The sequence below is a fragment of the Paroedura picta genome, chromosome 8, assembly GCF_049243985.1.
Source record: "Paroedura picta isolate Pp20150507F chromosome 8, Ppicta_v3.0, whole genome shotgun sequence".
NCBI classification, from domain to species: Eukaryota; Metazoa; Chordata; class Lepidosauria; order Squamata; family Gekkonidae; genus Paroedura; species Paroedura picta.
In genome coordinates, this window is record NC_135376.1 from 5,843,705 (window position 1) to 5,870,393 (window position 26,689).

A 26,689-nucleotide genomic window follows, 5' to 3' on the forward strand; every position below is an offset into this window, starting at 1 on the left:
GACAGAGAAAAGGGAGCAAGGATCATGTTGGGAGTGTTGGTTGCCCTGTTGACGTGTCTCCTGATGCTTCACTTCCTGAGACAACACTGGTCACAGAAGTCCTACCCTCCTGGACCCCTTCGGCTCCCCATCATTGGAAGTTTTTGGCGAATAGGGGTCAAGGTTCATAAAGATACTAACATCAAGGTATGTAAATCCATATGAATAATCATTGTAGTTAATTAAAGTCAGAACCCTTTTGAATCATTTTCTTATGAGACTCACACAGAGGATGGAGTAGATTTGTTCTCTCTTGCCCCAGGGGGATGGATCAGAACCAATGAGAAGAAATTGATGCAAAAGAAATTCCGTCTAAACACCCAGAAGAAGTTTCTGGGAGTTAGAGCAGTTTCTAAGTGGAACAGGTTTCCTTGGGAAGCTGGAGGTTCTCCATCTTTGGAAATGTTTAAACAGAGTCTGGATAGCACATCTGACAGTGGGGCTGATTCTGTGAAGTTTCAAGGGGGTGGCAGGTTACAGTGGATGAGCAATAGGTTTGTGAGTGTCCTATGTTGTGTGGGGGTTAGACTAGATGACCCAGGAGGACCCTTCCAACTCTATTATTTTATGATTCTACTAGAAACTAAGCCTGCTGTAGTGCGAATACAGCGGGTGCTAGGAAGGCATCGTGGGGCCGGACCCGAGGCCTGGTGTAGTGGTCCGGGTGGTTGCAGCCTACCTGGCTCCGTGGGGCGAGCGGCTCCGGTGTCAGCAGGTGCGCAGTGTCCCGGTGAGGTTGTGAGTGCGTCCGGGTGGGGTGGCTGATCGCGGCGGCCTGTTGCGGGGGTGGGTCCACGGCTCCGTGAGGCCACGGCAGGAGCCACCGGCGGCAGCATGTCCCAACGTGCGAGGCGTTGCGGTTGCAGCTGGATTGACAAAGGGAGTGTTGCTGGCGGCGGGAAGTGGCGGCATGGGCTGCTCCCAGCCGCGCAGGCCGTTCCTGGCCATACAAGCCACTCCCGGCCATGCGGGCCAGTGGCGAGGTGGGCGATTGCTGGGTACGGCGGCAAGCGGCGGCGCTGTGACGGGCGCGTTCGGAAGGCCCTCCAGGGCACGGGAGCAGGCGGCGATCAGCGGTGGCAATGTAATGACAGCGGTGGCTGGCGGCATGGGGCCGAAGTGGGAGGGGGCAGATTGGGAGGCTTTCCATGGCTACAGCGTTCTGAGGGCGGTGGGAGAAGGCGGCGAGTGATGTCGGCTCCCCCCAATGGGCAGGGTCCCTAGGGTGGGAAAGGAGCAGGGACGAAGATGGAGGAGTGGCGCTTTGCGTGGCTCCCCATTGGCAGCTTGGCCATGGATGGACACTTGGAGGGCCCGATCAGGAGCCGCTTTGCGGTTCCTGATTGGACCCCTCTGAGTTTTTATCCCGGACGGGTCCCGCCCTAACTCCTCCCCACCAGCCCTTACAGCTTTATTTAGTCCGCGGCGCCCCACGCCGCGGGATAGTTAAAGATGATTCTCCTTAGCTAAATGGAAATCAGTAACCATGTTCAAGAGAAAAAGGACTTCTAGTGTTAATTTGACACTTTAGTAACAAATGGTATGACAAATCTTTAAACATTATTGCGCTGCATTACAAAAGCAAAGGCAAAAAGTTAGTTTTAATTTAGCCCTAAATTCAAGCCAATTTGGGCAATCTAACAGGACAGTACTAACCCCTCAAAGCTGTTGGAAACAAAATTTTCCTGCATAGTTAAAGAACAGAGAAGGACCCTTAATTGTTACTATATGTAACATGTAGTAACATGCTCTCAACCCATGCCAATCTACATGCCCTTGGCCCATGTCACATGCCCTCGATCCGCACTAGTCTGGTTTCCATCCTGGCCATGGGGTGGAGACCACGCTGGTCACTCTGACGGATGATATCCAATGCCAGCTGGATCGAGGCGGGTATGCCATTCTCGTGTTATTAGATCTGTCGGCCGCATTTGATGGCTGGTCTCCTTCCTCCGGAACCGGACACAGACGGTGGCAGTGGGGGGATGAACTATCGGATCCCTGCGAGCTCCCTTGTGGGGTTCCGCAGGGGGAGTAACTCTCCCCCACGCTGTTCAACATCTACATGCGACCTCTGGCCCAGCCGGTTCAGGGTTATGGACTAGGATGTCACCAATATGGACGGCCGGATTCCCCCCCAGATACATTCACTATGGACGGCCGGATTCCCCCCCAGATAACAGAGGGGCCATACAGGCCATCTAGTCCAAGGCCCTGCTAAACGCAGGATTAGCCCTAAGCATCCTAAAGCATCCAAGAAAAGTGTGTATCCAACCTTTGCTTGAAGACTGCCAGTGAGGGTGAGCTCACCATCTCCTTAGGCAGCCTATTCCACTGCTGAACTACTCTGACTGTGAAAAACGTTTTCCTGATATCTAGCCTATATCGTTGTACTTGAAGTTTAAACCCATTACTGCGTGTCCTTTCCTCTGCAGCCAGCAGAAACAGCATCCTGCCCTCCTCCAAGTGACAACCTTTCAAATACTTAAAGAGGGCTATCTTGTCCCCTCTCAACCTCCTTTTCTCCAGGCTGAACATTCCCAAGTCCCTCAACCTATCTTCATAGGGCTTGGTCCCTTGGCCCCAGATCATCTTCGTCGCTCTCCTCTGTACCCTTTCAATTTTATCGACGTCCTCCTTGACGTGAGGCCTCCAGAACTGCACACAGTACTCCAGGTGTGGTCTGACCAGTGCCGTATACAATGGGACTATGACATCTTGTGATTTTGATGTGATGCCTCTGTTGATACAGCCCAAAATGGCATTTGCCTTTTTTACCGCTGCATCACACTGCCTGCTCATGTTTAGTTTACAATCCACAAGTACCCCAAGGTCTCGTTCACACACAGTGCTACCTAGAAGTGTATCCCCCATCCAGAAGGCATGCTTTTCATTTTTCTGACTCAGATGCAGAACTTTACACTTATCTTTATTAAATTGCATCTTGTTCTGATTTGCCCATTTTTCCATTATGTTCAGATCTCGTTGAACTCTGTCTCTATCTTCCGGAGTATTTGCCAGTCCTCCCAATTTGGTGTCATCTGCAAACTTGATGAGTAGTCCCTCCACCCCTCATCTAGATCATTAATAAATATGTTAAAAAGTACCGGGCCGAGCACCGAGCCCTGAGGTACCCCGCTACTCACCTCTCTCCAGTCTGATGAAACACCATTGACAACAACTCTTTGAGTGCGGTTCTCTAACCAATTCCCTATCCACCTAACTATCTGAAAATCCAGATTGCAGTCCTTCAACTTATCCATCAGAACATCATGGGGAACCTTGTCAAAAGCTTTACTAAAATCCAAGTAAATGACATCAACCGAATTTCCCCGATCCAGCAAACCTGTTACTTGGTCAAAAAAGGAAACTAGGTTGGTCTGGCAGGACCTGTTGGAGACAAATCCATGCTGACTTCCTTGGATCACCAAATTGTCCTGCAGATGTTTGCAGATCACTCCCTTTAATATCTGCTCCATTATCTTCCCCACAACAGAGGTCAGACTCACTGGTCTGTAGTTTCCTGGGTCATCCTTCCTCCCTTTTTTGAAGATCGGAATAACGTTTGCTCTTTTCCAGTCCTCCTTAAAGAGGTTCCGAAGATGATGGACAAGGGCTGTGCAAGTTCTCTGGAAATTTCTTTGAGTACTCTCGGGTGCATTTCATCCGGCCCAGGGGCTTTGAACTCATCCAGTGCAGCTAAATGCCTCTCGACAACCTCTCTATCCATGTTAACCTGCCACCCAGACACTATCCTTTGGCTACAGCCATCTCTAGATGTGCCTAAACTCTTTGACCTGTGGGAAAAAACAGATGTAAAATAGGCACTAAGACTTTCTGCTTTCTCTACATCTTTCGTTAGAGTTTGTCCATCCGCACCCAACAGTGGGCCTATTGCCTCCTTTACTTTACGTTTGCTCCTCACGTAACTGAAAAATCTTTTCTTGTTACAGTAGGCTTCCCTGGCCAATCTTAGCTCACTCTCAGCTTTGGCCTTTCTGATGATTGATCTACAGTGCCTAGTAACCTGTAGGTACTCTTCTTTAGAGCTCTGTCCTTCCCTCCATTTCCTGAACATTTTCCTTTTCTTTCTTAGTTCCTCTTGAAGTTCTATGTTCATCCAAATAGGCTTCTTAGAGCTCCTGCAGTGTTTTCTTCTTTCTGGGATAGTCATTGATTGAGCATGCAATAGCTCTTGTTTGAGTAGCGCCCACCCTTCACATGCTCCCTTCCCTTCCAGCATTCTCGTCCATGGTATGACACTCATCATGTCTCTGAGTTTATTAAAGTTTGCCCTACGAAAATCCAACATCCGCGTCTGGCTACAAGCTTCCTTGGCTCCCCATCTCAAAAGGAATTCTATGAGGACATGGTCACTTCCCCCTAGGGTCCCCACCTCCTTCACCTCATCCACCAACTCTTGCCTGTTGGTCAGTATTAAGTCCAGTATGGCTGAACCTCTTGTGGGTTCATCTACCATTTGATAAATGAAATTGTCAGCCAGGCAGGTCAGAAAGTTGCATGACTGAGGAGTTGCATGACTGAAAGTTGCATGACTGAGTTGCATGACCATTCATGGCATGAATGGTCCACCATGCTTTGCAGTGGCAGTAGCAGCAGGGGGCATGGGGGTACCACCGCTCAATGGTGGAGTAGCAGCATGCTTCACAAAGCCAAACAATATGTTTGGTGTCCCTGCAGGCTGTTGGCTGCAGAGGAGAGGACACGCAGTAATGGGTTTAAACTTCAAGTACAATGATATAGGCTAGCTATCAGGAAAAAATTTTTCACAGTCAGAGTAGTTCAGCAGTGGAATAGCTGCCTAAGGAGGTGGTGAGCTCCCCCTCACTAGCAGTCTTCAAGCAAAGGTTGGATACACACTTTTCTTAGATGCTTTAGGATGCTTAGGGCTGATCCTGCGTTGAGCAGGAGGTTGGACTAGATGGCCTGTATGGCCCCTTCCAACTCTCTGATTCTATGATTCTATGATTCTATGACACTGTAGGTTGGGAGAGGAGCCTGTTCTTAAAAGACCCGGCCCTTCCCTTGTGCATGGGACTGCCCCAGCAGGGCCTCTGATGCTGGCCATGGCAAAAAAGGGAATGTGGAAGAATCCGTGTTCCCTTACTGCGGGCCAACAGAGGCCCTGATTCGGGCCAGGGCCAGGGAATAGCCAGGATGTCGGCAATGTTATCTCCAGAGTTCTTATTAACCTGGAATGTCCCTTTCTAATCCGCTATGACATCTTCATATAAACAGGATTTAGCAGAACCAAGTTCCAATGTCCAATCTGCCAGGAAGATACGACGCAGGTGGGAGGGAAGTGGTGTGTGACACCTAAGCTTCAAGGAAGAAGAAAAGGTTAAAATGCAGTGAACAAATAAATCATCCCTTAATATAGCTGATTTGTCTTGGACAGCCTTTTGACCATGGAGAAACCTCCAAAATATCTTTCAGGCTTCGAGGAACCCAGGAAGTGGTGACATGACCTTCAGAGAAGTGGTCACAAAAGTTAGATACGGGAGCCAACCAATCAATCGCTCAATCTTTTAACCCTTCCATAGGAGAAAGAGAATAGGCCTGTAGAGCAATAGCAAAAGTGGGCTTCAGTGACTTCTGGTGATGTCAGCGGCCATCCAAAGATTGGGAAAGGACCATAAACCCCCTGAGGAGCTCTCTTGTAACCCCAGGTTGCCCCAGAACACTAGTTGGGAATCCCTAGTCTAGGATTTGACTTGGACAGCTGGAGGTTGACAGGAAAGAGAAAAGTAGAAAAGATGCTGACAATGCCCCTCAGAAAAGGGAGCAGAGAGCAGGTGGGGGAAAGCAGAAATCTGAGAGAAGGGAAATGAGCAGAGAGTATCACATGGTCAAGAGCTGAAGAGGTAAAGAAGAGTGTACTGCAACAGTCAAACAGTCAAATTAATTTAATGTTTTCTCTTGTCTCTTTCCTTGGAAATGGCAGCTGGCCAAAAAATATGGAAACATTTATGTGCTGTGGCTGGGGCCTATGCCTTATGTTGTACTGTCCGGATATGAAGCCGTGAAAGAAGGCCTGTTCAACCATTCAGATGCTTTTGCTGCGCGGCTTTTGACACCATTCCTGAAAACTGTTACAAAGGGACAGGGTAAGATGTTGGGAAGTGTTTTTTAAAAAATGGCTTAAGTGAAATATTATCCTTCTCCGCCCTGCAGTCACAAGATACATGGCGCAAGAGAGAGAAAAATCACTTTTAAATTCATCTGTCTGGTGAAAACTGGAAATGAATACATATTTCTTTTTGAGAAGCAAAGCCCTCATTAACTTCCGTCTTCCAGTAGTCAAAAATCTAGAGCTGGTACACACCATACAACTTACCCAATACAAGCCACCTTGACCATTTCCAATTCTTAAGGCCCCTGCAATCCCAGCAGTTACCTTTTGGTGTCACTAGTGAACACCCAGGTGAAGTTTAGCGGTTTGGCATCTTAAGAACAACCCCACAGGACCAACTTTATTTATCCATTTATAATTTAATGTATACCCCGCCCCTCTCAACTAGGTCATCCCAAGGCAGCTTATAATAAAAAAAATATACACAATAAAACCCATAAAACATTAAAATACAATCCATAAAACAGAATTATCAAAAACAGAAATCCACAGATGACTGCAAAAAACCCACGGTTACTCTCCAATTCAATCAATCAGCAGTTAGAATCTTCCAACATCTACCTTCCTTAACTCCACTAGGCTTACTGCACAAGATGTAATTTGCATCTCATTGGGTGGAACCCAAGTTGGTCACTCTGGGCATTCCCCCTGGCCTACACCAAATGCCTGGTAGATGATCTCCATCTTACAGGCCCTGTGAAACCTTGACAGCTCCATCAGGGCCCTCAGCTCTTCTGGGAGCTCATTCCACCAGGCTGGGAGGCCAGGCATATATCCAACTATATAAACTGATTCTATGATTCTATGATATCCTGGGGCCATGGGACCACCAGCAAATGCATACTCACAGATCCCTGTTGGGGGGCATAAGCAGATAAGTTGTCTCTCATGTAAGCAGGACCCAGGCCCTGTATAGCCTTGAAGGTTAGAATTAAAACCCTGAACTTGATCCAGAATGAAACTGGTAGGCAGTGCAGTGGTTTTAGCACACAGGATGAATATAGACCCTACAAGATGTCCTAGTGAGGACCCTCGCAGGTGCGTTCTGTACCAATTGTGACCTCTATGTCGAGGACAAGTGAAGGCCCACATTGAGAGAGTTACAGAAGTCTAACCTGGAAGTGACTGTTCAATGGACCACTGTACCTAAGTGTTCCAAAGCCAGGTAGGGTGCTAGTAGCCATGCTTGGAATAGTTGGAAAAATACCATCTGGACTACATTTGCAGGTGTTAATTTTACCCCATCCAGGCATCGGAGATATACTGCCTGATCCTGTCCCTTTCTTCCCAACCACAGGACCTCTGTCTTGTAGGGGTTCAGTTTCAGATGATTCTGCCTAAGTGATCCAGTCACTGCTTCCAAACAGCTGGCAAATGTATCTGTGGGGGAGTCCATCCATCCATCCCACAGAAGGTAGAGCTTGGTGTCATCCACATATTGGTGACAACCCAGCCCAAAGCCTCTGGGCTAAAGGGCACATATAGATGTTGGAGAGTGTGGGGGAGAGTATCACCCCCTGCAGCATCCCACATGGAAGTGTTGAGGAGTTTCATAAATCATCCCCTACCGCAATGTTCTGCATCCAATTCTGGAGAAAGGAGATCAGTGATTGCAGCGCAGTCCCCCAAATCCTGGTCACAGCGAGGTGGTGGGCCATCAGCTTGTGGTTGACTACAACAAATGTAGCCGACAGGTCTAAAAGCATGAGGATGGCTGAACCGCCCCAATCCAGATAGCACTGAATAGCATCTGTTAAGGAAACCAACACAGTCTCCACCCCATGTTCAGGACAGAAAACAGACTGGTATGGATCATGGGCTGAAGTTTCCTCCAAAAACACCAGAAGCTGCTCCACCGCAGCCCCCTCCACTACCTTACACAGAATCACAAAATGCAAGACTGGGTGGTAATTGGTGGGGTCCCAGAAGAGGGTGTACCACTGCCTCCTTAAGCCCTTCAGGGAACTCCCAGTTGTTAGGGAGAGATTTACAATCTCCCTCAAAGGGCCTCCTATCCTCCTGTCATGCAATTTGAGCAACCAGGACAGACAGGGATCTAAGGGGCAAGTGGTCGCCTTCACCAACCCCAGCAGTTTGTCCATTTCAGTTAACCAGAGCCATATGAAGCTATCAGATGTCACCTCCAGTTTTTGAACTGTATCAATCATGACAGGAAGGTCTCGGCAGAGCAACAGGACTTTGCCCACAGAATGGCTCGCTAAAGCCTCTAAGTTGAAATCCAATTCCTAAAATTTTGACACAATTCCTTGAGGGTGCTGAAATATCTAATAACTCCAAATAATTTTGCCAAGTGAGAGCCTGCGGATTCAATTTCTGCGATCACCTTTTGCCGCTTTCACAGCATTCTAATATGCATTCGTAAGTGTGTGATGAGATGTCCTTGTTGCCTCATCGTGAGTGTTTCTCCACACCCGCTCTAGCCATCCCACTTCCCTCTTCCTCTCTCGGAACTCCTGAGAATACCAAGAAGCCCATTTGAGACAAGTTCAAAGAAGGTGCAGAGGAAGAATTTTATCAATAGCAGCAGACAGGTGGGACTCCCATTCATCCACCATATCTGCCAACAGAATGCCGCAGGGCATTGGGTCATGAAGAGCATTCAGAAATCTCTCAAATTCCATAAGTATCTGTGGGCAGACTAAAATACTTCCATAACCCAAACATGGAAGGGGTGGTGTCCTTACTTCAGCCTTCAGGGCATGGTGTTTTGGGGGAAGATGTTATTCACCACCAGATCCAACTCAACACATATGCCAAAGATTTGGTTGAGGGTAGGTTTGTACGCGGTGGTGTCCAAATTGGCCGACGCAGCCAGAGCCACACCATGGGGGGAGGCACAGGTACCAGTGTGTCAGTTGGTGCACACATGCAGGTGTAGAGCTTGGCACCTGTGTGTCTGCGCCAAGTTGCGCACTGGTGCCCGCGCCTCCCCTCCCCCCTCTGCAGCATGATGCTGGCTGTGTCAGCCTGGAACGGCCAATTCAGATGCTACCATGCAAAACCCTATTCGAGTGTATGGCAATCCTGGCAATAAACTGTGAGAACCCTACTGTCTCCATGGCAGACTCCAGACCCAGACCAGAACCCAGAGATTGTGCATCCACATGGACATTGAAGTCAGCCAAAACAAAAAGCCCAAGTGGCCTCCACCTCTAGGAGGGCTGACAGGAAATCCGGGGGTACAGTGGGTAAACGGTACACCACCCAGATAGCCATATTCTTGACCGATTCCCATACGAAGCCGACACATTCAACCCCTGGAATCGAAAGCACAGGGAGTGTCTGGAAGTGAACGGTCTCCAGGATGAGGATCGCCACCTCCCTTAGCATGGAGCCAGTAGTGGTGCAGGACCAAGAACCCAGGCAGGGCTAGATCTTTCAAGGTGACAGTAATGCCTTCCCTGACCCAAGTTTCAGTCACACAAGCCAGGTTGGCCTCATGCCTTGCAAAATAGTCTTGCAAGGTTGAGGACTTCTCAACCTGGCACTGCAAAAGATTAGCACTGGGTCAACACTAGCCCTCACTCCTCCAGACCTGGGGAATGAATGGAGGTTTGAAAGCTTGCGTATGTATTGACAAGGTGGATGTTCATGGGAAACCCATGGATATGGCCTTCTTTGACCTGTGTACTTTACCAGCTTCCTGAATTGTAATTGAACCAATCACTTGCTGATTGCAATTCCAACAATACCCCTTCTCAAGCAGCAAGTCATTTCTCAAACTTAGTCATCTGTCACTGCTACATATTGTAACGCAAATGCCATAGTAAAGATTTTAGTAAAGCTTTTGATAAGGTTCCCCATGATGTTCTGATGGATAAATTGAAGGACTGCAATCTGGATTTTCAGATAGTTAGGTGGATAGGGAATTGGTTAGAGAACCGCACTCAAAAAGTTGTTGTCAATGGTGTTTAATCAGACTGGAGGGAGGTGAGTAGCGGGATACCTCAGGGCTCAGGGCTCAGTCCGGTACTGGAGCAGGGCAGGATGCTGTTCCCATTGGCTGCAGAGGAAAGGACATGCAGTAATGGGTTTAAACTACAACGATATAGGCCAGATATCAGGAAATAATAAATACATAATAAGCTGACAATACAGTAGTCATAAGAAATGGAAACCATCGAGCTGGCTTGAATTGGGTAAATAGTATTGTGAGTACCAGCCCCAGATTTTTGAGTCCTGGAAGATGGAAGTTAATGAGGGTGCTGCTTCTCAAAAACAAATATGTGTTTGTGTACAATACTGTCAAGTCACAGTATTGTGAAGACAGGGTCTTTGAAAGCAAATGAGAAGCAGAATTTATTTGCCATTCTCTTCCTCTACAGAGTCGTCCTTGAAGGTTTTTGTACTGACCATATTTAACTTCAAGGATCTTGTGAGGTCAGACTATACCATGCTGCCTTCTATTGGGACTTTTGGACTAGACCTGACCCTAAGTCCCTCCAGAAAAATAGAATCGCAGAGTTTTTGTAGAGTGTTTGGAGGTATTGGATACTTTTTTTTGTGGACTAGGCACAGATCCAAACTCACAGCATGTTGAGGCGAAAAGGTATAATTTCTACTAAAAACATTACATGTGAATTTATATCATATTCATCTGCTTCAATCTCCTTACTGAAGCACAAAAACTTAGTGAGTTGTTATAAAGAAACATGATGCAATTCCCTATGGCTGAGTTGTACTGCAGAACTACATGCCCACACATTGGTAGATGGAGAGAGCTAATGGAGGATACTTCCTCTCTGCAAACAGAAGAGTCTTTCTCTTCCTGAAGAAAGAGGAAGTGGGTGGTACCCCCCCTTAAAGAAAGGGATCTCCCAGCCACGATGACTGGAAATTTCCAACCACTTGGCTTGCATTCCCTGTGATCCCAGCAGTGACCTTTAGGTGTCACTAGTGACCACATGACATAACAACAACCTTACAGGGTTGACTTCACCCAATTATTTGCTGAATATAATTACAACACCTTTGATTCCCAAAGTAAACATAGGACAGTTCTTCAGGGCCTGAAGAACAGAGTTGTTCTACCAGGCCTATGAGATTGTGGCCTCCCAAGGTCAATTACTGCAAATTATTGTACACTGCAAGACAATGGCCCACCCACCAGAGAATAAATGATACAGCAGTTTTGAAATGAGCTTTGTCTGTGCATTTAGATCAATAAAATCAGAGTCCAGTAGCACCTTTAAGTCCAACAAAGAATTGTTCAAGGTGTGAGCTTTTGAGTGCTAGGACTCTTCGTCAGACTAAGAAATGACCATCATAACAGTAGGAATATATAAGCAAAAGTTGGTCAGTTCTTAATCTGACGAAGAGTACTTGCACTCAAAAGCTCACGCCTTGAATAAATCTTTGTTGGTCTTAAAGGAGCTACTGGACTCTGATTTTATTGTGCTACTTCAGACCAACACGGCTACTCATTTGAATCTGTCCATTTAGATATTATGAATGATTATGGTATTATTTATTGTTATTATACATATTGCTACCCACCCTGAGATGCCAGGGAAGGAAGGATTTTGAATAAAATTTTGTTTTTATTATTTGGTTGTTGTTATTGTTAAAGTTATACAAGCTAGCCAATATCAGACACATATCACTGAGCCAGACAGAGACTGATTCTGCATTACAATGCAGTTGTATAATTTCTAAACAAGGAGTAGATTTCCAGCAATTAGCCATACTGAAGCATTCCATGTTGTTCTCTAGGCTAGCGGTCCCCAACGTTCTTGTAGTCGGGGACCGCCTCCAAGGGTGGGAGAGAGCCAGCGGCCCGGCCACAGCAGCTGCACATAAACGCGCACGTGCAGTTGCTGCGCATGCGCGTTTTCGCCACTGCGCATGCGCAGAACAGCCACACGTGCACGTTTTTGCCAGCAGGGGGCGCAAACACGCATGCGTTTGCGTCGCTGGCATGCCAGCGGCCATGCCTGCCTCTTCCCCCCCTCTCGCTGCGGGGGGGAAGGCAGGCGCGGCCACTGGCGGCCCGGTACCATGGCCTTAACGACCCAGTACTGGGCCGCGGACCGGGGGTTGAAGACCCCTGCTCTAGGCCACTGATCCCCAACCTTTTTCCGGTTGAGAACCATCTCCGTGGATGGGGAAGAGCCGGCAGCCCAGGTGCTGCAGATGCGCAGCAGCTTTGCACAAATGCACATATGAAGAGCTGCTGCGCATGCACGTTTGCACCCACGGGGGCACAAATGGGCATGCACTGTAGCTCCACGCATGCGCATTTGCGTCTCCCGGTGTGCCAGCGGCCATGCCTGACTCTTCCCCCTCCTGCAGCGAGAGGCTAGCCGGACTGCAAGCTTCTCACTGTGGCGGGGGGGGGGGAAGAGGCAGGTGTGGCCACCGGCAGCCTGGTACCAAGGCTTTCGCGGCCTGGTACTGGCCCGCATACTGGGGGTTGACGACCCCCACTCTAGGCTGTCAAACTTAACTTGAAAGCAGTAATTTCTCATTGCTTCTTCCTGGCTTTAGGTATTATATTTTCAAATGGCCACACCTGGAAGCAGCAGAGGAAGTTTGGGGTAACCACCATGCGAAAGTTGGGAATAGGGAAGAAAGGCATGGAGCACCAAATACAAGAGGAAGCCCATCAGCTGGTTGAGATCTTTGCACGTGCAAAAGGTATGTGATGTCAGGAAGCTGGGCTAGCCAACAGTCTACCAACACAAACATACCAGCCCCAATTTCGCCTCTGATGTTTGAGGTCCCACGGAGCCACAGTTGTGAGTGCCTGGCAATCCTCCTTCCACATCAGCTAACTTCATCAGAAAGCCAGTTTACTGATGTGATTAAGAATAGTAGCCTCTAATCTGGAGGACCAGGTTTGAATCCCTACTCCTCCTCCATAGGTAGCCAGCTGGGTTACTTTGGGCCAGTCAGTTTCCTCAGAGTTCTCTCAGCCCCACCTACCCACAGGATGTGGGGAGAGGAATGTACAGAACTTTGCTTCTGAACCATATTCTGCATGATCATACAACTTCTGGGGTTTCTCAAAGCCTAAAAAAATGTTTCAGGGGTTTCTCAATGGTAAAAAAGTTGAGAAAGCCTGGCACAGACCCTCACATAGACCCCGGCCATCTTGGACATGCTGTTGTAAAATGAGCACCTGGGGAAGGACAGCAGTTGGCAAGCAGCTATTCCTCCAGAGGTGCACAAGGCAAGTGAGCTGTCCCCATAGTGACCAGGAGCTGGCCAGCAGGAGAAACAGGCCTTTGATTTGGGAAGGGAACATTCCCTGCAGGCCATTCCTTGCAAAGGTCATGTGGTGGGTTACCCATGACTGTAGGAAAAGCCTTGGAGGACAGAGTGGAAGCGGGCATACAGACTGAGCCACACGAAGACTGGCTCAAGCATGCGAAAAACTATTCACATTGCAAAAGTGAGGATTTCTGGAGGTCTTAAGGAACAAATGGAATCCAAGAAGACATCTCAGAATGACCTTTATTAAAACCTTTTGGGGTTGGGTGTGAGGGGATCGTTGTCTATGTTGTATAATGTGGGAAATACTCTGGTATATTCTTTTAATGTTTTCTGAAAGGTAAACCACTCTTAAGATTGCAAACCTCACTTCCTTTTACCTTGCACCACTACAATGTCCACTCTGAATGTACACAAAGAAGGGGAAATATTTTGAAACCAATTTTATTTGCAGGTCAGCCATTTGACCCCGCAATGCCCATTTTTAATTCCATCTCCAATGTGATCTGTGCGGTTGTTTTTGGACACCGGTTTCCAGTCGAAGATAAAGAATTCATCAAGTTGATGGGAGATGTTTATGGTTTGCTTACATTTCTATGTAGCATCTCGCAATATGTAAGTCATTTTCTTTTATTTTCCTAGTATGGCATCTCCTAGATTTCCTTTCCTGACATCTTTATTTTTTGAAAAAGGTTCTATCAGTATGAGAAGACTTTCAATTTGATAATGAAGAACAGAAAAACAGACATCCTTCTTTTGTCATATTGATTTCCGTATAGACTAGGTGATATATCTTGTGTAAATGTATGGTCTTATTTTACCCATACGGGCCATGCAGAACCAGTGAGAAACATAGTCTATCTGAACAACGTTGTAGAATGGAAGTAAACAATTCTACTTATAGAGAAAGTATAAGAGTAAATTTACATGCAGCATAATGACAATGGTTAACATTCCAGAGAAAATTAGGAAAAACAGCTGTTTGAATTTGTGTTCACTTGAGATTGACTTGCACAGGAAACATTTTGTGTACAATAAAGTGTCCACATCTTTCCCCAATACAATAAAACCAAAAGATTTGAGGACGACTCACTGACTATGTGATTGGCTGTCCGTGGGTGTAGGCTTCCAATAGAGAGTGTCCACTTTCCCATGGATAGCCAATGGCGAGTCTGCCCTGCTCCCAGACACCTCCTCCTTCTTCCAGGTGGAAGAAGAGCTGGTTCTCTATGCTGGCCCACCTCCATAAGGTATGCCTGCCACAGAGTGGGGGCTGGGAGGGGGGGGAGAGGCTGGGCCACAGGCCAGCCCTGGGAAGCCCAGTGCAGCCTGTATGGCCACACACCCATGATCCTGTGGGCGGGGCCAGAAAGGATGACTGCTGGCCAAATGAGGCCCATGGTTGCCTGTAGATGCATCTCCGTGATCCAACCAACTCCAGAGCAGCTGTGGTATGCCTGGAAATTGTCACTCACCAGTCCTATGGGACGCTGGACGGTCTGGGAAAGCCAATCTGCAGCCCCTTATGCCTGGACCTGCATAACAGGCCCTGCAAAGGGTGCTCTCTGGCCCCATGGGGCCCACAGCAGCCTATTAGTCCTACTTCGTGACCAAGCCCAGGGATCACAGTGTCGGGAACCCGCTTGCTAACTGAAAAAACAGGGTGCCCCTTTGAAGAAAACGTCACGCCAGGCCTGGTGAACGATACAACAGGAACAAGCTTTATTTCAGCAACGTGGAGTCCGCTGGTATGGAGTAAGAGCTTCCACCGAACTCCAGGTGGAAGCTCCCTTTTATACAAAACCCACCTCCTTAGGCTGTATTGCCCCACCCAGTACTTGCGGAGGGAACATGCTGATACAATCATGACTCATGCACATATGCGAGGTTTTCCGGGGTTCCTGATGGCCCATTTTCCTGGAACAAAGGGCCATCTCCGGGCCCTTGTCAAAAGGTGGAGGGGGACATTGAGGTTCTTTAGCGGCCATTGCCACCTCAACGATCGGGTGGGGCGCCCAGCTGCCGGCTTGCCTATGATCACCATGCCCTACCTCCGTGATCGCGGGCGCCTCTGATGGCGGGGTTCGGTCCCGTTCCCAAGCCACCAAGGACCGAACCACGACACACAGAAAGCCCTGGAAAGGCCCCTTGCTGGCCTTACAAGGCTCAAAGCAGCCTGTAGAGGCCCCACTGTGGCCCATCTGATTTCAGGGGGTGCAGAAGGCCCTGGAAAGCCCCCCCCCCTTCCAGCCCTACGGGTCCCATGGACACCTGTAGAGGAATCTCCATGGACCATCCCACTTTGGGAGGTTGTCAAAGGTCCAGAGTGCCCTTGGGCACTCATCTGTGTATCCTAACAAGTGGGGGGACGGGGAATCTTCCTTCCTTTCTCTCTCACTCTTTCCCCATCTCTTTCTCTATCCCTTCCTTCATTCCCTTCCTTTTCTTTGTTTTTTTTTGTTTCTTCTTTAATCCCCCTTCCTTCCTTCCTTCCTTCCTTCCTTCCTTCCTTCCTTCCTTCCTTCCTTCCTTCCTTCCTTCCTTCCTTCCTTCCTTCCTTCCTTCCTTCCTTCCTTCCTTCCTTCCTTCCTTCCTTCCTTTCCCCATGGTTCCTTCTTCTTTTTCTTCCTATCCCTCTACTTCTATTACTCTCTCTCTTTTTCTCTCTTTTTCTCTTCCTTCCTACCTTCCCTCCTTCCTTTTTCTGTCTTCCTCCCTTTTTATCTCCCCCCTTCCCCCTCTTCCTTTTCCTTCCTTCCATCTTTCCTTCCTGTCTCTCTTCCTTCATCCCCCTTCCTTGCATTCTTTCATTTTCCCTTCCTTTCTTCTTTCCTGCCTTCATAGCAGGAGGCTGTTCTGTTGGCCGAGTTTAAATATGAACGAGAAGCTCCAGGCTGCTTAAAAGAGTCAAATAATTTATTAAGAACAACTATGTCTAGAAAGAGGAGAGATGAGTGTTTCCTAACTATCTCACTGTTGTCTGTTCAGAAGGGGGAAGGGTGCTCAATGGAGCAGGAAGTCTCCAGATGAGCCAATTAGGACGTAGGAGGAGAGTATTCGAAATACTAAATTGCCATCTGCTCTGACACCCCCTACAGGACTCTCTCTGTATTCTGCTCAATCATGCAAACTGCAGATTTTGCAGTTTTTAACTTGTCTAAACCTTACTGCCCAGCAGGTTCTTCCTTTGGTCTCACATTACACTAACTGAGTGAAAAATTAATTTCCATACTTGAACCCCCCCGTGCAGATTTGAGACCCCCAGCAGTGGTTTTATAGACTGAGCCAGCTGATAGTACTGATAGAAGTTTGCTTTCATTGTCCTTCTAGCTCTATGAACTTTTGCCAGAGATCATGAAACACCTTCCGGGGCCTCACAGGAAGGCCATAGCAGGTGCAGAGGCTGTGCTTTCACTTGCAAGGGAGGAGATAGAAAAGCATAAGGAGCATCATGGTGCCCATGAGCCACAAGATTTCATTGATTTCTACCTGTCTCAGATGAAGAAAGTAAGTAGTCACCTTCTACATGAAATCAGATCCACTCAATAAAAAAAGAAAATGATGACACCACATGCAAATGGCATTATTTGAAAACTGTATGGCTCTTTCATTGCGTGAGCTTCAGGTTTAGAAAACTGAACGGAGACCTCTCCAGCTCAGAAACTTTGTGCCACTTCTGTATCAGACAGGTGTGGTTTGGTATTGGTGGAATGAGAAGGGATTGATGTGAACAGCCAGCGTTTTCCAAGTATCTCTGTGGATGATCCCCAGCACAGCCAGTAAACCCCCCCCCAAAAAAAGGGCCCCACAAGTTAGCCCTTCCCTATCAGTTCCAGATGAAACAGGAAATTCCAGCATGTGGTAGAGGCTACTTGTTCTTGCAGAGAAGAAGCAGTTCGTATAACTTCAGGGTGCAGGTCCCCACAGTCACCACCAGATGGCATTAGCAGGTAACGCTAGGAGTGCCATGTGCATGTCCTCCGGCATAGCTTCTGAAGGGAGATACTATTAGGTTGCAGATTTCCTCCCAGAGGGGAGCTGCTCCTCCTTGGATGACAAAATTTATTGCATCCATGAATCAGACTCATGGCATTCGTAGGTTTCTTGTAGAATGTGGCTCTAGGTGTGATGGCAACCTATCTGATCCTCCCTCAGGACATTTTGAGGAGTCTTCTCTCCATGTCTTCAGAGTCAAAATGGTTATGGCTTGTTGAAAACGCCATCTCATTTTCTTTCCATCGACACAGAGCGAGAATGATCCCAACTCTACATACAATGAAGAGAATCTGGCTCATTGTATTGGTGACCTCTTCATCGCAGGAACAGAAACTTCAGCCTTGACGCTGCAATGGGCACTGCTCCTCCTGGCAAATCACCCAGACATCCAAGGTAAGAAGGACTTCTGTAGTGACTTGAAGAAAGGCCACCTTTATGGCCCACGGTTGTAATTCTTTTAAGCTTCCATACCGAGCAGCTAATTAACAACACAAGTTCCAAGGATTACCCCAGCACGTACCTGCAAAGGAAAGCAGAGTGGAAAATAGAAGACAGTAGACAAGAATCCCTAGGATTCTAAGTAAATATCATTGTGAAGAACGTGAGCATCTGGATGGTGTACCATTCACCCATGGCTACCCCCAGATGCCCTGCTGGGCCTGCTGGAGGAGGTGGCTGCTTGGCCATTGCAGTTCCCCAGATTGTTGATCCTGTAAAACTTTGATGTCAATGCGGACTCACTGTCCGCAGGTCCTGGCCTGTACCTGGTGTTGACCATGGAGATGCTGGGGTTCTCACAGATTTTTGCTGGTCCCATTCATCAGGCCAGCCACTCCCTTGATTTGGTCTTTGGTGCAGGGGTAGAGGTAGAACTGGTGGCAAATAACATCATTCCATGGCCTGACCACCATGCTCTGAAGGTTAGACTCAGGACACCAACCCCTCCATGCTTGGGAGACGGAACAATCTTAGTCCACCCACAGAGACTTATGGAATCTGATGGATTCCTGAATGCTCTGCGGGACCTGATGCCCTCCAACCTCTCGTTAGACTGGGAGTACCGCCTGTTCGCTGCCATTGACAATATTGCTCCTGAGCACCCTCCCTGCCCTCCCCTCAAATAAGCTCCTTGGTTTTCCTCGGAGCTTTCGGAAAAGACGGAGGTTAAATGGCAAGAGAGAGTGTGGCGGAAGACTTGTGATGAAGCAGCAAGGACATCTCATTGCACGCGTATGAGGGCATACGGGATGGTGGTGAAAGTGGCAAAATGAGAGTATTTTAATGCGGAAAGGGCATCCACTAGCTCTTGACCTGCACAATTGTTTAGGGTACTTTTACCGCCCTTGAAGAAGGGCACCCAAATTGTAGTAAATTGGAATTCTGCTGTGAGGCTTCAGCGATAAAGTTTTGTCGCTCCGCCACAACCTTACTGCCATGGTTGATACATATTGTGAAATGGAAGCTCTGTGGCCATCGAGGGGGATTAGTTTTGATCCAAAGTGGACAAATCTCTATCCAAAGTGGACAAATTGGTGGGATCAATTAGGGCGACCACCTGCCCCCTTGATTCCTGTCCATCGTAGTTGCTCAAATCAGGTGACCGGAGAATAGGTGTTCCTCTGAGAGAGATTGTCAACCTCTCCCTTACATCAGGAGAGTTTCCTCAGAAGCCCAAGGTGACAGTGGTTCATCCTCTTCTGAAGAAACCATAGCTGGATCTGCAGGACCCAGCCATCTACTGCCCGGTATTGCATCTTGCATTCCTGGGTAAGGTAGTTAAAAGACCCATCATGGACCAGAATCAGGGAACCCAGTGGTTGCTCAGATCCTCCATCCTTAGCTAGAATCTAAAACATATTTCTAAATTCTGTTCAGTGTTTTCTTTTCATGGTGGCATCTTTATGTTTTGCAATCCTTGTTTAAAGGTGTTCAATACCCCCCCCCCTTGCCTCAAACTGGCTCCGTGGTATACTGTGGAGCTATGAGAGAGAAAGAGGGAAGTGAGATGGCTAAATTGAATGTGGAGGAAAGCTGGCAACGAGGTGGAACATCTTATTGCAAGCTTATGAAGGTGTACGAAATGGTGGGGGAGGTGGCTAAATGAGAGAGGTCACATCCGCGAGCTCTCAACAGCACAATTATTTAGGGTACTTTGGATTCCAACAGTCCTCAAGGACGGCTGGCAAAATTCTAGTTAATTGGATCTTGGTTTCAAGGCATTAGCGAACTTCATCAGGACCTTCCTGCCATGCTTGTTACACAAAGGGAACTGGAGGCCCCTTGTTGATTTCTGGTGATACGTTTGATGGTTTCAAGTGGCTCTCGGTAGCCGAAGTGCACAAGTTGCCAGGGATGGTGAGGGTGACCATTTTTCCCCTGAATCCCTGTCCATCATGATTGCTCAAGACAAGCAACGAGTGGATTGGAGGCCCTCTGAGAGATATTATCAACCTCTCCCTGTTTCCAGAGGCACTGAATAGGGCAGTGGTTCTTCCCTTACTGAGAAAGTCATTGCTGAACTTGCAGGAGCTGTCCACTCTTGCATTTGGCATTTCTGAGTAAGGTAGTTGAAAGGGCTACTGTGGACTAGCTCCTGGCATACTTGGAAGAAGCTTTGGTCCTCAAGCCATACCAATCGGGTTTCCATCCTGGCCACATGATGAAGACGGTGTTGGTCCCCTTGGCTGATGATCTCCGGTGCCAGCTGGATCGATGCGGATCAGTGGTGCTCATGATTCTAGACCTGTCAGCTGCATTTGATGTGGTCACCCACAAGCTATTGGCTCACCACCTCTCTGTGCCAGGGATATGGGGGACAACACTTCAGTGGTTGCGCTCCTTTCTCCGGAACTATTCACAGAGGGTTGAAGTGAGGAACAGTCCTTCCATCTCTCTTGCGGGGTTCCACAGGGGGCAGTTCTCTCTCATACTCTGTTCAACATCTCTATGGGCCCTCTGGCACAGTTGATTTGGAGTTATCAGCTGGGTTGTCACCATTATGCGGATGAAACCCAACTACATCTCCTTATGGATGACCACCAGGATCCCCTCCCTGGATACATTCGCTGCATGCTTGGAAGCTGTAGCTGGATGGTTAGAGCAGAGTTACCTGAAATTCAGCCCCTCCAAGATGGAGGTCATGTGGCTGGGTGGGAGGGGGTAAGCAAGGAAGTGTGCCTCCTCACCTTGGCCATGGTGCAACTGAACAAATTTCGTCACGAAATTTGGGAGTGATCTTGGACTACTCCTTATCTATGGAGGCCGAGATCACAGAAGTAGCCTGCTTAGCATTCTTCCATCAGCACCAGGTGAGGCTACTAGCACCCAACATGTCCATGGATCACTTGGTCACAGTGATTCATGCAATGGTCGCCTCCAGATTGGACTTCTATAACTCACTCTCCGTGTAGTAGTCCCTGACCCAGAAATTGCAGCTGGTACAAAATTCAGCTACAAGGGTCCTCACTGGTACATTTTGGAGGGCCCACATCCATCCGGTGCTGAGATAGCTGCATTGGTTATAGGTTGCAGCTCAGATCAGTTTCAAGGTTTTGGTATTAACCTTCAAGGAGATCTGTGGTCAGTGCCATTTGCCTCCTTTTGTCCCTAATTTACTGGAGGGAAGTCTACCTGGCCTCGACCCTGGCCAGTGCTTCTTCAGTCCTGGCACCAACCTGGTGGAATCAGTTTCAGCTTTTAGTCCTGTAGGGCCTGTAAGATGGAGCTCTTTGCCAGATCTTTGGTTGAGGCCTAGCTGGTTAAGATCTTGTCTTCCCCCGCTTGAGAAATTTAGATCAGCGTAGCTCCCCTGGCCCATACATATGGTATCATCCATCTGTTTGTGCAGGGGGATAGGTCGCAGCTGGTTGAAATTGGCAATGTTTTGAGGGCGTGGTGGGATACCAGCTAAATCATAAATAAAAAACTTCTTGCTAGCAGGATAAAGAAACTCCTTGACCTATTTCCCTTGCTCTTCTAAGGGCCTGGCTCTTCCTGGATGCAGTTCCCTGGGAGGCTCCAGCCTTCTGGAATTCCCAAGAGATCTGAGCAATTCTGAAGCTGCTGCCCCCACATCCCAGCTGTAACTTGTGCCCTCATTTCCCCACCATGCTGGTCATCAGGCAGTGGCCTGTTAAAGGGCCAGTCCCTCTCAAGCAATGGAGCAGAAGGTCATGTGAACATGTGATGCATGTTGGGTCATTAGAGCCCAGTAGAATCAGGGAACCTGGTGGTGGCCCAAATTCCCCATCCATACCTAGAATCTAAAACAGGGGTAGTCAAACTGCGGCCCTCCAGATGTCCATGGACTACAATTCCCAGGAGCCCCCTGCCAGCATTCTCTGGCAGGGGGCTCCTGGGAATTGTAGTCCATGGACATCTGGAGGGCCGCAGTTTGACTACCCCTGATCTAAAACATATATATGAATTCTATTCAATGTTTTCATCCTGATGTTTTGCAATCCTTGTTGAAACATGTTCAAACTTTCATCCCCTACCACCCATTCACTTCCTTTCATTCTATTTTGGATCAGATAAAAACAGTTAAGTATCTATTTCATTCTTTGCACAAGCTGTGAACTATCTATACAACAGACTCAAATGACCCATTTATTGTATTCTACTTATGGAAAGGCCATTTGTCATGGGGACCAATTTGGGTGGAAAGACTCCAGTTCTTTTAATTTTTTTGTTTCTTTTCATAGCAAATTCTATATGTGCTGCTTTGGGACCCAAGACTATACCTCAATTTATACTCCAATATTTTGAACATGTGGTATTTAATAGTTTCACTGGTTCATCAATGAGGTTCAGAAGAATGTAGTACCCATAATAAAGATTTGTCATTGTTTTCCTCAGAGAAAGTCCACAATGAGATCGACGATGTTTTGGGCTCCTCTCAAGAATTCCACTACCAAGATCAGAAGAAACTGCCCTACACGAAGGCTGTGATACATGAGATCATGCGTTTCCAATATATCTTATTACCAGGGGGCCCCAGACAAAGTACAAAAGATGTGAACATGCGTGGTTTCTTTATTCCAAAGGTACAAGATATTCTTCTGGTTGCACTTTTGGATTCTAAGACTGATATATTTGAAATATTTATCTGTGACAACACCTGATTTATCCGGCTCCATCTGTGCTGATCATTCCTGAAATTCAAGTTGGAATGTCTTGTTTTCTTAGCTTCTCTGTCCATACATCTAAGTTTAGGTTGTTCTTCCTGGTTCCACCTTGAGGCGATTAGGATTTTACCTGCAGTTGTTGCACATGAGAAGATTGCTCTAGGAAGCAGACTGAATAAAGACTCAGACTGAATAAGGAATCCAATAAATAAATCAGGGTATATTGTGTTTTTACGTTATGGTGGTTGACTGGTGGTACAGGACTTCATAAGATTGCTCTAATTTCTTTAGAGTAGGGGTCAAGCAATTACTGGCGACCCTGGGACACAACAACTACTAGCATTGGGACAATGACTGGGAAAGAGCAATGTCCTTGTTTGTATGCATCCTGAAGCAACTGTTTCATTCTTCCAGGGAGCCATTATTATTGCAGATCTACGATCTGTTCTTCTTGATCCTACACATTGGGAAACGCCAGAAGAGTTCAACCCAAATCATTTTTTGGACGAGGATGGAAATTTTGTGGAGAGAGAAGCGTTTCTTCCTTTTGGTGCAGGTAAATGCAAAATGTGGATGTGGTGGAACAGGCCCTCTTTTGCTTTGCAAGCCCTATTCTGCCTTGCCCACCCCCTTTTCTGTCTGGTTGCCACTTCCTGGAGGAGGTATAAAGGTATATCTCAGGGTAACTGCCAGCACCACCTGGTTGTTGTACAGGGCTGCCTGCTTTGAGCATCAGCTACCCCTCCCAGTTCTGAAGTCTCAGTTCCATGCCTCCCACAGCCCAGCACAGAAGCAACATGGAGACAATTTACTGCAGGGTACATCCCTCCAGATGAGTAGCTGCTTTCCAATTTCTTTCCCATGACCCTGGGCTTTTCATTCGCTCTCAACTACTGTTTCCAAGATCTGAGTGCACAACATTGATCAAGGAACCACTGACAGCTTCAAATTTATAAAGTTGTATTAAAGGAAAAATATTTAAAGGCATACTTGTAGCACAGCATAGAGTTCAGCAAAAGAGTCAAGAGAAATTGGGTTAAACTCATTCTTTTTGTCTCTATTTGAAAATAAACCCTACCTGAAATAAAAAATAGTATGCCCTCCTTTCTTAAGAGATTACAAATTCTTAGTGGATATTCAACCATTCACCAAGCAGCCACATGGTCCAAGATGGCTGCTCACCTCTTATCAAACCACATCATCCTCCTTCTTTGATGGTCAGTAGGCGAATGAGACCCTCCAGCTCTGGACAACTATTTCCAATGTGTAAGTGTATAACGTTGATTAGGGAACCACTGACAGCTTCAAATTTTAAAGGAATAATATTTAAAGGCATTCTTTTAGCACAGCATAGAGTTCAGCAAAAGTCAAGAGAAATAGGGTAAAACGCAATCCTTCTGTCCCACTGTGAAAAATAACCCTATCTGATATAAAAAATAGTTTACACTCCTTTCTTAAGAGATGACAAATTCTTAGTGGATAATCACCCATTCACCTGGCAGCCACATGGTCCAAGATGGCTGCTCACCTTTTATCAAACCACCGCAGCCAAAAGAGACCCTCCAGGGGCTTCAATCACTTTCTGGGCATTCTGGGAAGAAGAAATTCTTCTCCCCTCTCAGATTCTGCCTACAGGAAGCGGAAACAGCTTGGACAACTCCTTTGTTTCCTGGCTTGATCAATTAGCATTGGAAGGAAGCTGAGCAAGTGATTAATGTCACCCTCCCTCTCTCACCGCAGGTCAGAGGAAAACAAACTCTGTCCTTTTGAAATAGCCTAGAAAGGGGAGGGGGGTGGCATTTCACCACACCTGTTGATAGCTGTTCACAGGATTCTCTGAAGGTTTAAATTTAGGAATATTGTCTTCTAGCACAGAATGTTCTTAGTAATCACTAAATTACCAAAACTTTATGACAAATATTAGTATGACATTTGGTTAGAAAACACCTGAAAATTAAATTCGTCATTTTTTTGTCTTTTTTTTTTGTTTATTTAATATTTATACCACCCTCCTGATGGACCCCCTCAGTACAATGTACAATACCGTATATGAATATAAAATAACTAAAGAATTAAAATTGAATTAAAACAGCAATGGCCTTCAGTTTAAAATATCTGGGCCAGCAGCCCCATTTCTTGAACCCTTACCATCATGCTCAAATCAGAATTTTGTCTGGATCTCCCCAAGTTGATGGTAGATGGTAAACAAATGGGTAGGTGGAGCATATCATCGGCCCAACCTACCTAGACACAGGACCTCTGCCTTTGAAGGGCTGAGTTTCAGATGAATCTGCTTGAGCCATTCGATGACTGATTCCAGACTTCTGGCAAGATATTCTTGGAGTGTATCTGGGTGGCTCTCTATCAGGAGATGGAACTGGGTGTTATCTTCATATTCATCACGCCAAAGCTCAAATCTCCAGATCACCTGGGGAAGAGGGCACATAAGGTTGCTAAACAAGGTTGGGGAGAGAATTACAGTTTGTGGCATCCCACAGTGGAGGTGACATCGCAGAGCCTGTATCTCTACAACAGCAACCCTCTAGCCACAGCCCTGGAGGAAGATCAGCCACTGATGGGTTCTCCCCTATAATCTGGCCTTGGTGAGGTGGTGAGCCAGAAACTCAAGGTCAAATGCTGCCAGGAATTCCAAAACCATGAGCAGCACCAACCCTCCCCAGTCCAGCTGTATCCTTGGAAATACCGGACAGCAGTAAAGTGTCAGAGAACTAATAAAATCCACCTGGAAAGATTTCTCAAAGTATTGAGGTCCTGAAGCTATTAAAATGTAGCTGTCTGGCCAATGTTAACCCACTGCAGATTGTAGTATTGTGACTATGCTTCTTGAAAGCAAAGAGTATGCTGAATTTCAGTCCAATTTGAGCTCTGTTTTTGCCATAATATGATTTTAGAGGCTATAAATCCATACAGGAGATAGGGATGTGTATTAAAAGGGATGGGAGTTTGGGCCATTCATCCTGCTAGGCCTACTCTATCATCCACCAAATTTTCCAGGATCCCTGGAATTTTTCACCTAGTTTCCTCCCACCCCCCTCCCCAAGCCCCTGCTGTTACATGCATTATGACATACTTAAAGGACTTGAAGAATGATTTGATAGCCAGATACTGGGTACAATGAGACTTCTCCCAGGGACAATCAATGGACTGCAGTTCAGTGTAGTCCTACTCTTGTGTTGGTTCTCTTGACTTTTGTTGGACAGGGGGGCAGAAGAACCGGAAGTAAACAGCTCGGCAATGACCTGCTTTCTGGAGCATTTACTGTTGCAGCAACAGAAGTTGCTGAGGATCGACTTTTGAAGAGAGAAGTCTTGGCCATCAGCTTATGCTATTTTAATGAAGTCCAAGCCTGATGTTCACCGAAGTGAAGAATGAATAGGTCGCTCAGGTGAATAGGTTGCTCACTTGTTGCCTTCCTTTGTTTCCTTTGCAGGGGCCCGTGTCTGTCTGGGAGAGCAGCTGGCAAGGGTTGAGATCTTCATCTTCTTTGCCAACCTGCTGAGGGCATTCACTTTCCTGCTGCCAGAAGGAGTGAAAGAACTCAACACAGATCCTATTGTTAGGTTCACATTAGCTCCCCGCCCATATAAGCTCTGTGCTGTTCCCCGCAACAGTTCATCATAAACAATACAAATTGGAATGGCTCATTTCTCCTTCAGTTCTTGCTTCATCCTTAACTCGCTCTCCTATGCTTAATTAATTCTGTCCTTGATTTCTCTATCAGAGCTTGACAGATGAAATTCCCCAAGATGAAATTCAGGCAAATCTGTGATGTTCCCCATTGGAACCCCGGGATCCAATAGGTTTAAATCAACCTACTACAATTCACCAATGGCATGCAGCGGTGGGAAGATCTATTGTTCTCAATTGTAGGTAGTTGGGTTTCTTGTGTTTCGGTTCAGTCCTGACTCTTGTAGCACCATGCTGAAATTGCAGTAGAGAGCTGATTGAACTCCCAGTGTGCCTGCCTTCCTTCCAACCCATGGATTTAATGCACTCCCTGCAGTGCTGCCCTTGAGGCTGATCCGGAAATGCCAGCTGATCCAGAACACAGCAGTACAACTCCATGCCAGGACTCAGTGGCTTCAGGCTGGATCAGGTCCAAGGTTTCATTGCTAACCTT

General features: G+C 47.1%; 1 protein-coding gene across 1 annotated transcript; it reads left to right on the forward strand.

Annotated features, from left to right (window-relative positions):
* Nucleotides 1–24: 24 nt before the first annotated feature.
* LOC143842892 (cytochrome P450 2J5-like) lies at nucleotides 25–26,411 on the forward strand. Its single transcript, XM_077348197.1, has 9 exons — nucleotides 25–186; nucleotides 6,005–6,167; nucleotides 12,701–12,850; nucleotides 13,881–14,041; nucleotides 16,757–16,933; nucleotides 17,674–17,815; nucleotides 22,280–22,467; nucleotides 22,963–23,104; nucleotides 26,000–26,411. The coding sequence occupies exons 1-9, from the start codon at nucleotides 25–27 to the stop codon at nucleotides 26,188–26,190; spliced, it is 1,476 nt and encodes a 491-aa protein (XP_077204312.1). The 3' UTR covers nucleotides 26,191–26,411.
* The last annotated feature ends 278 nt before the right edge of the window (nucleotides 26,412–26,689 follow it).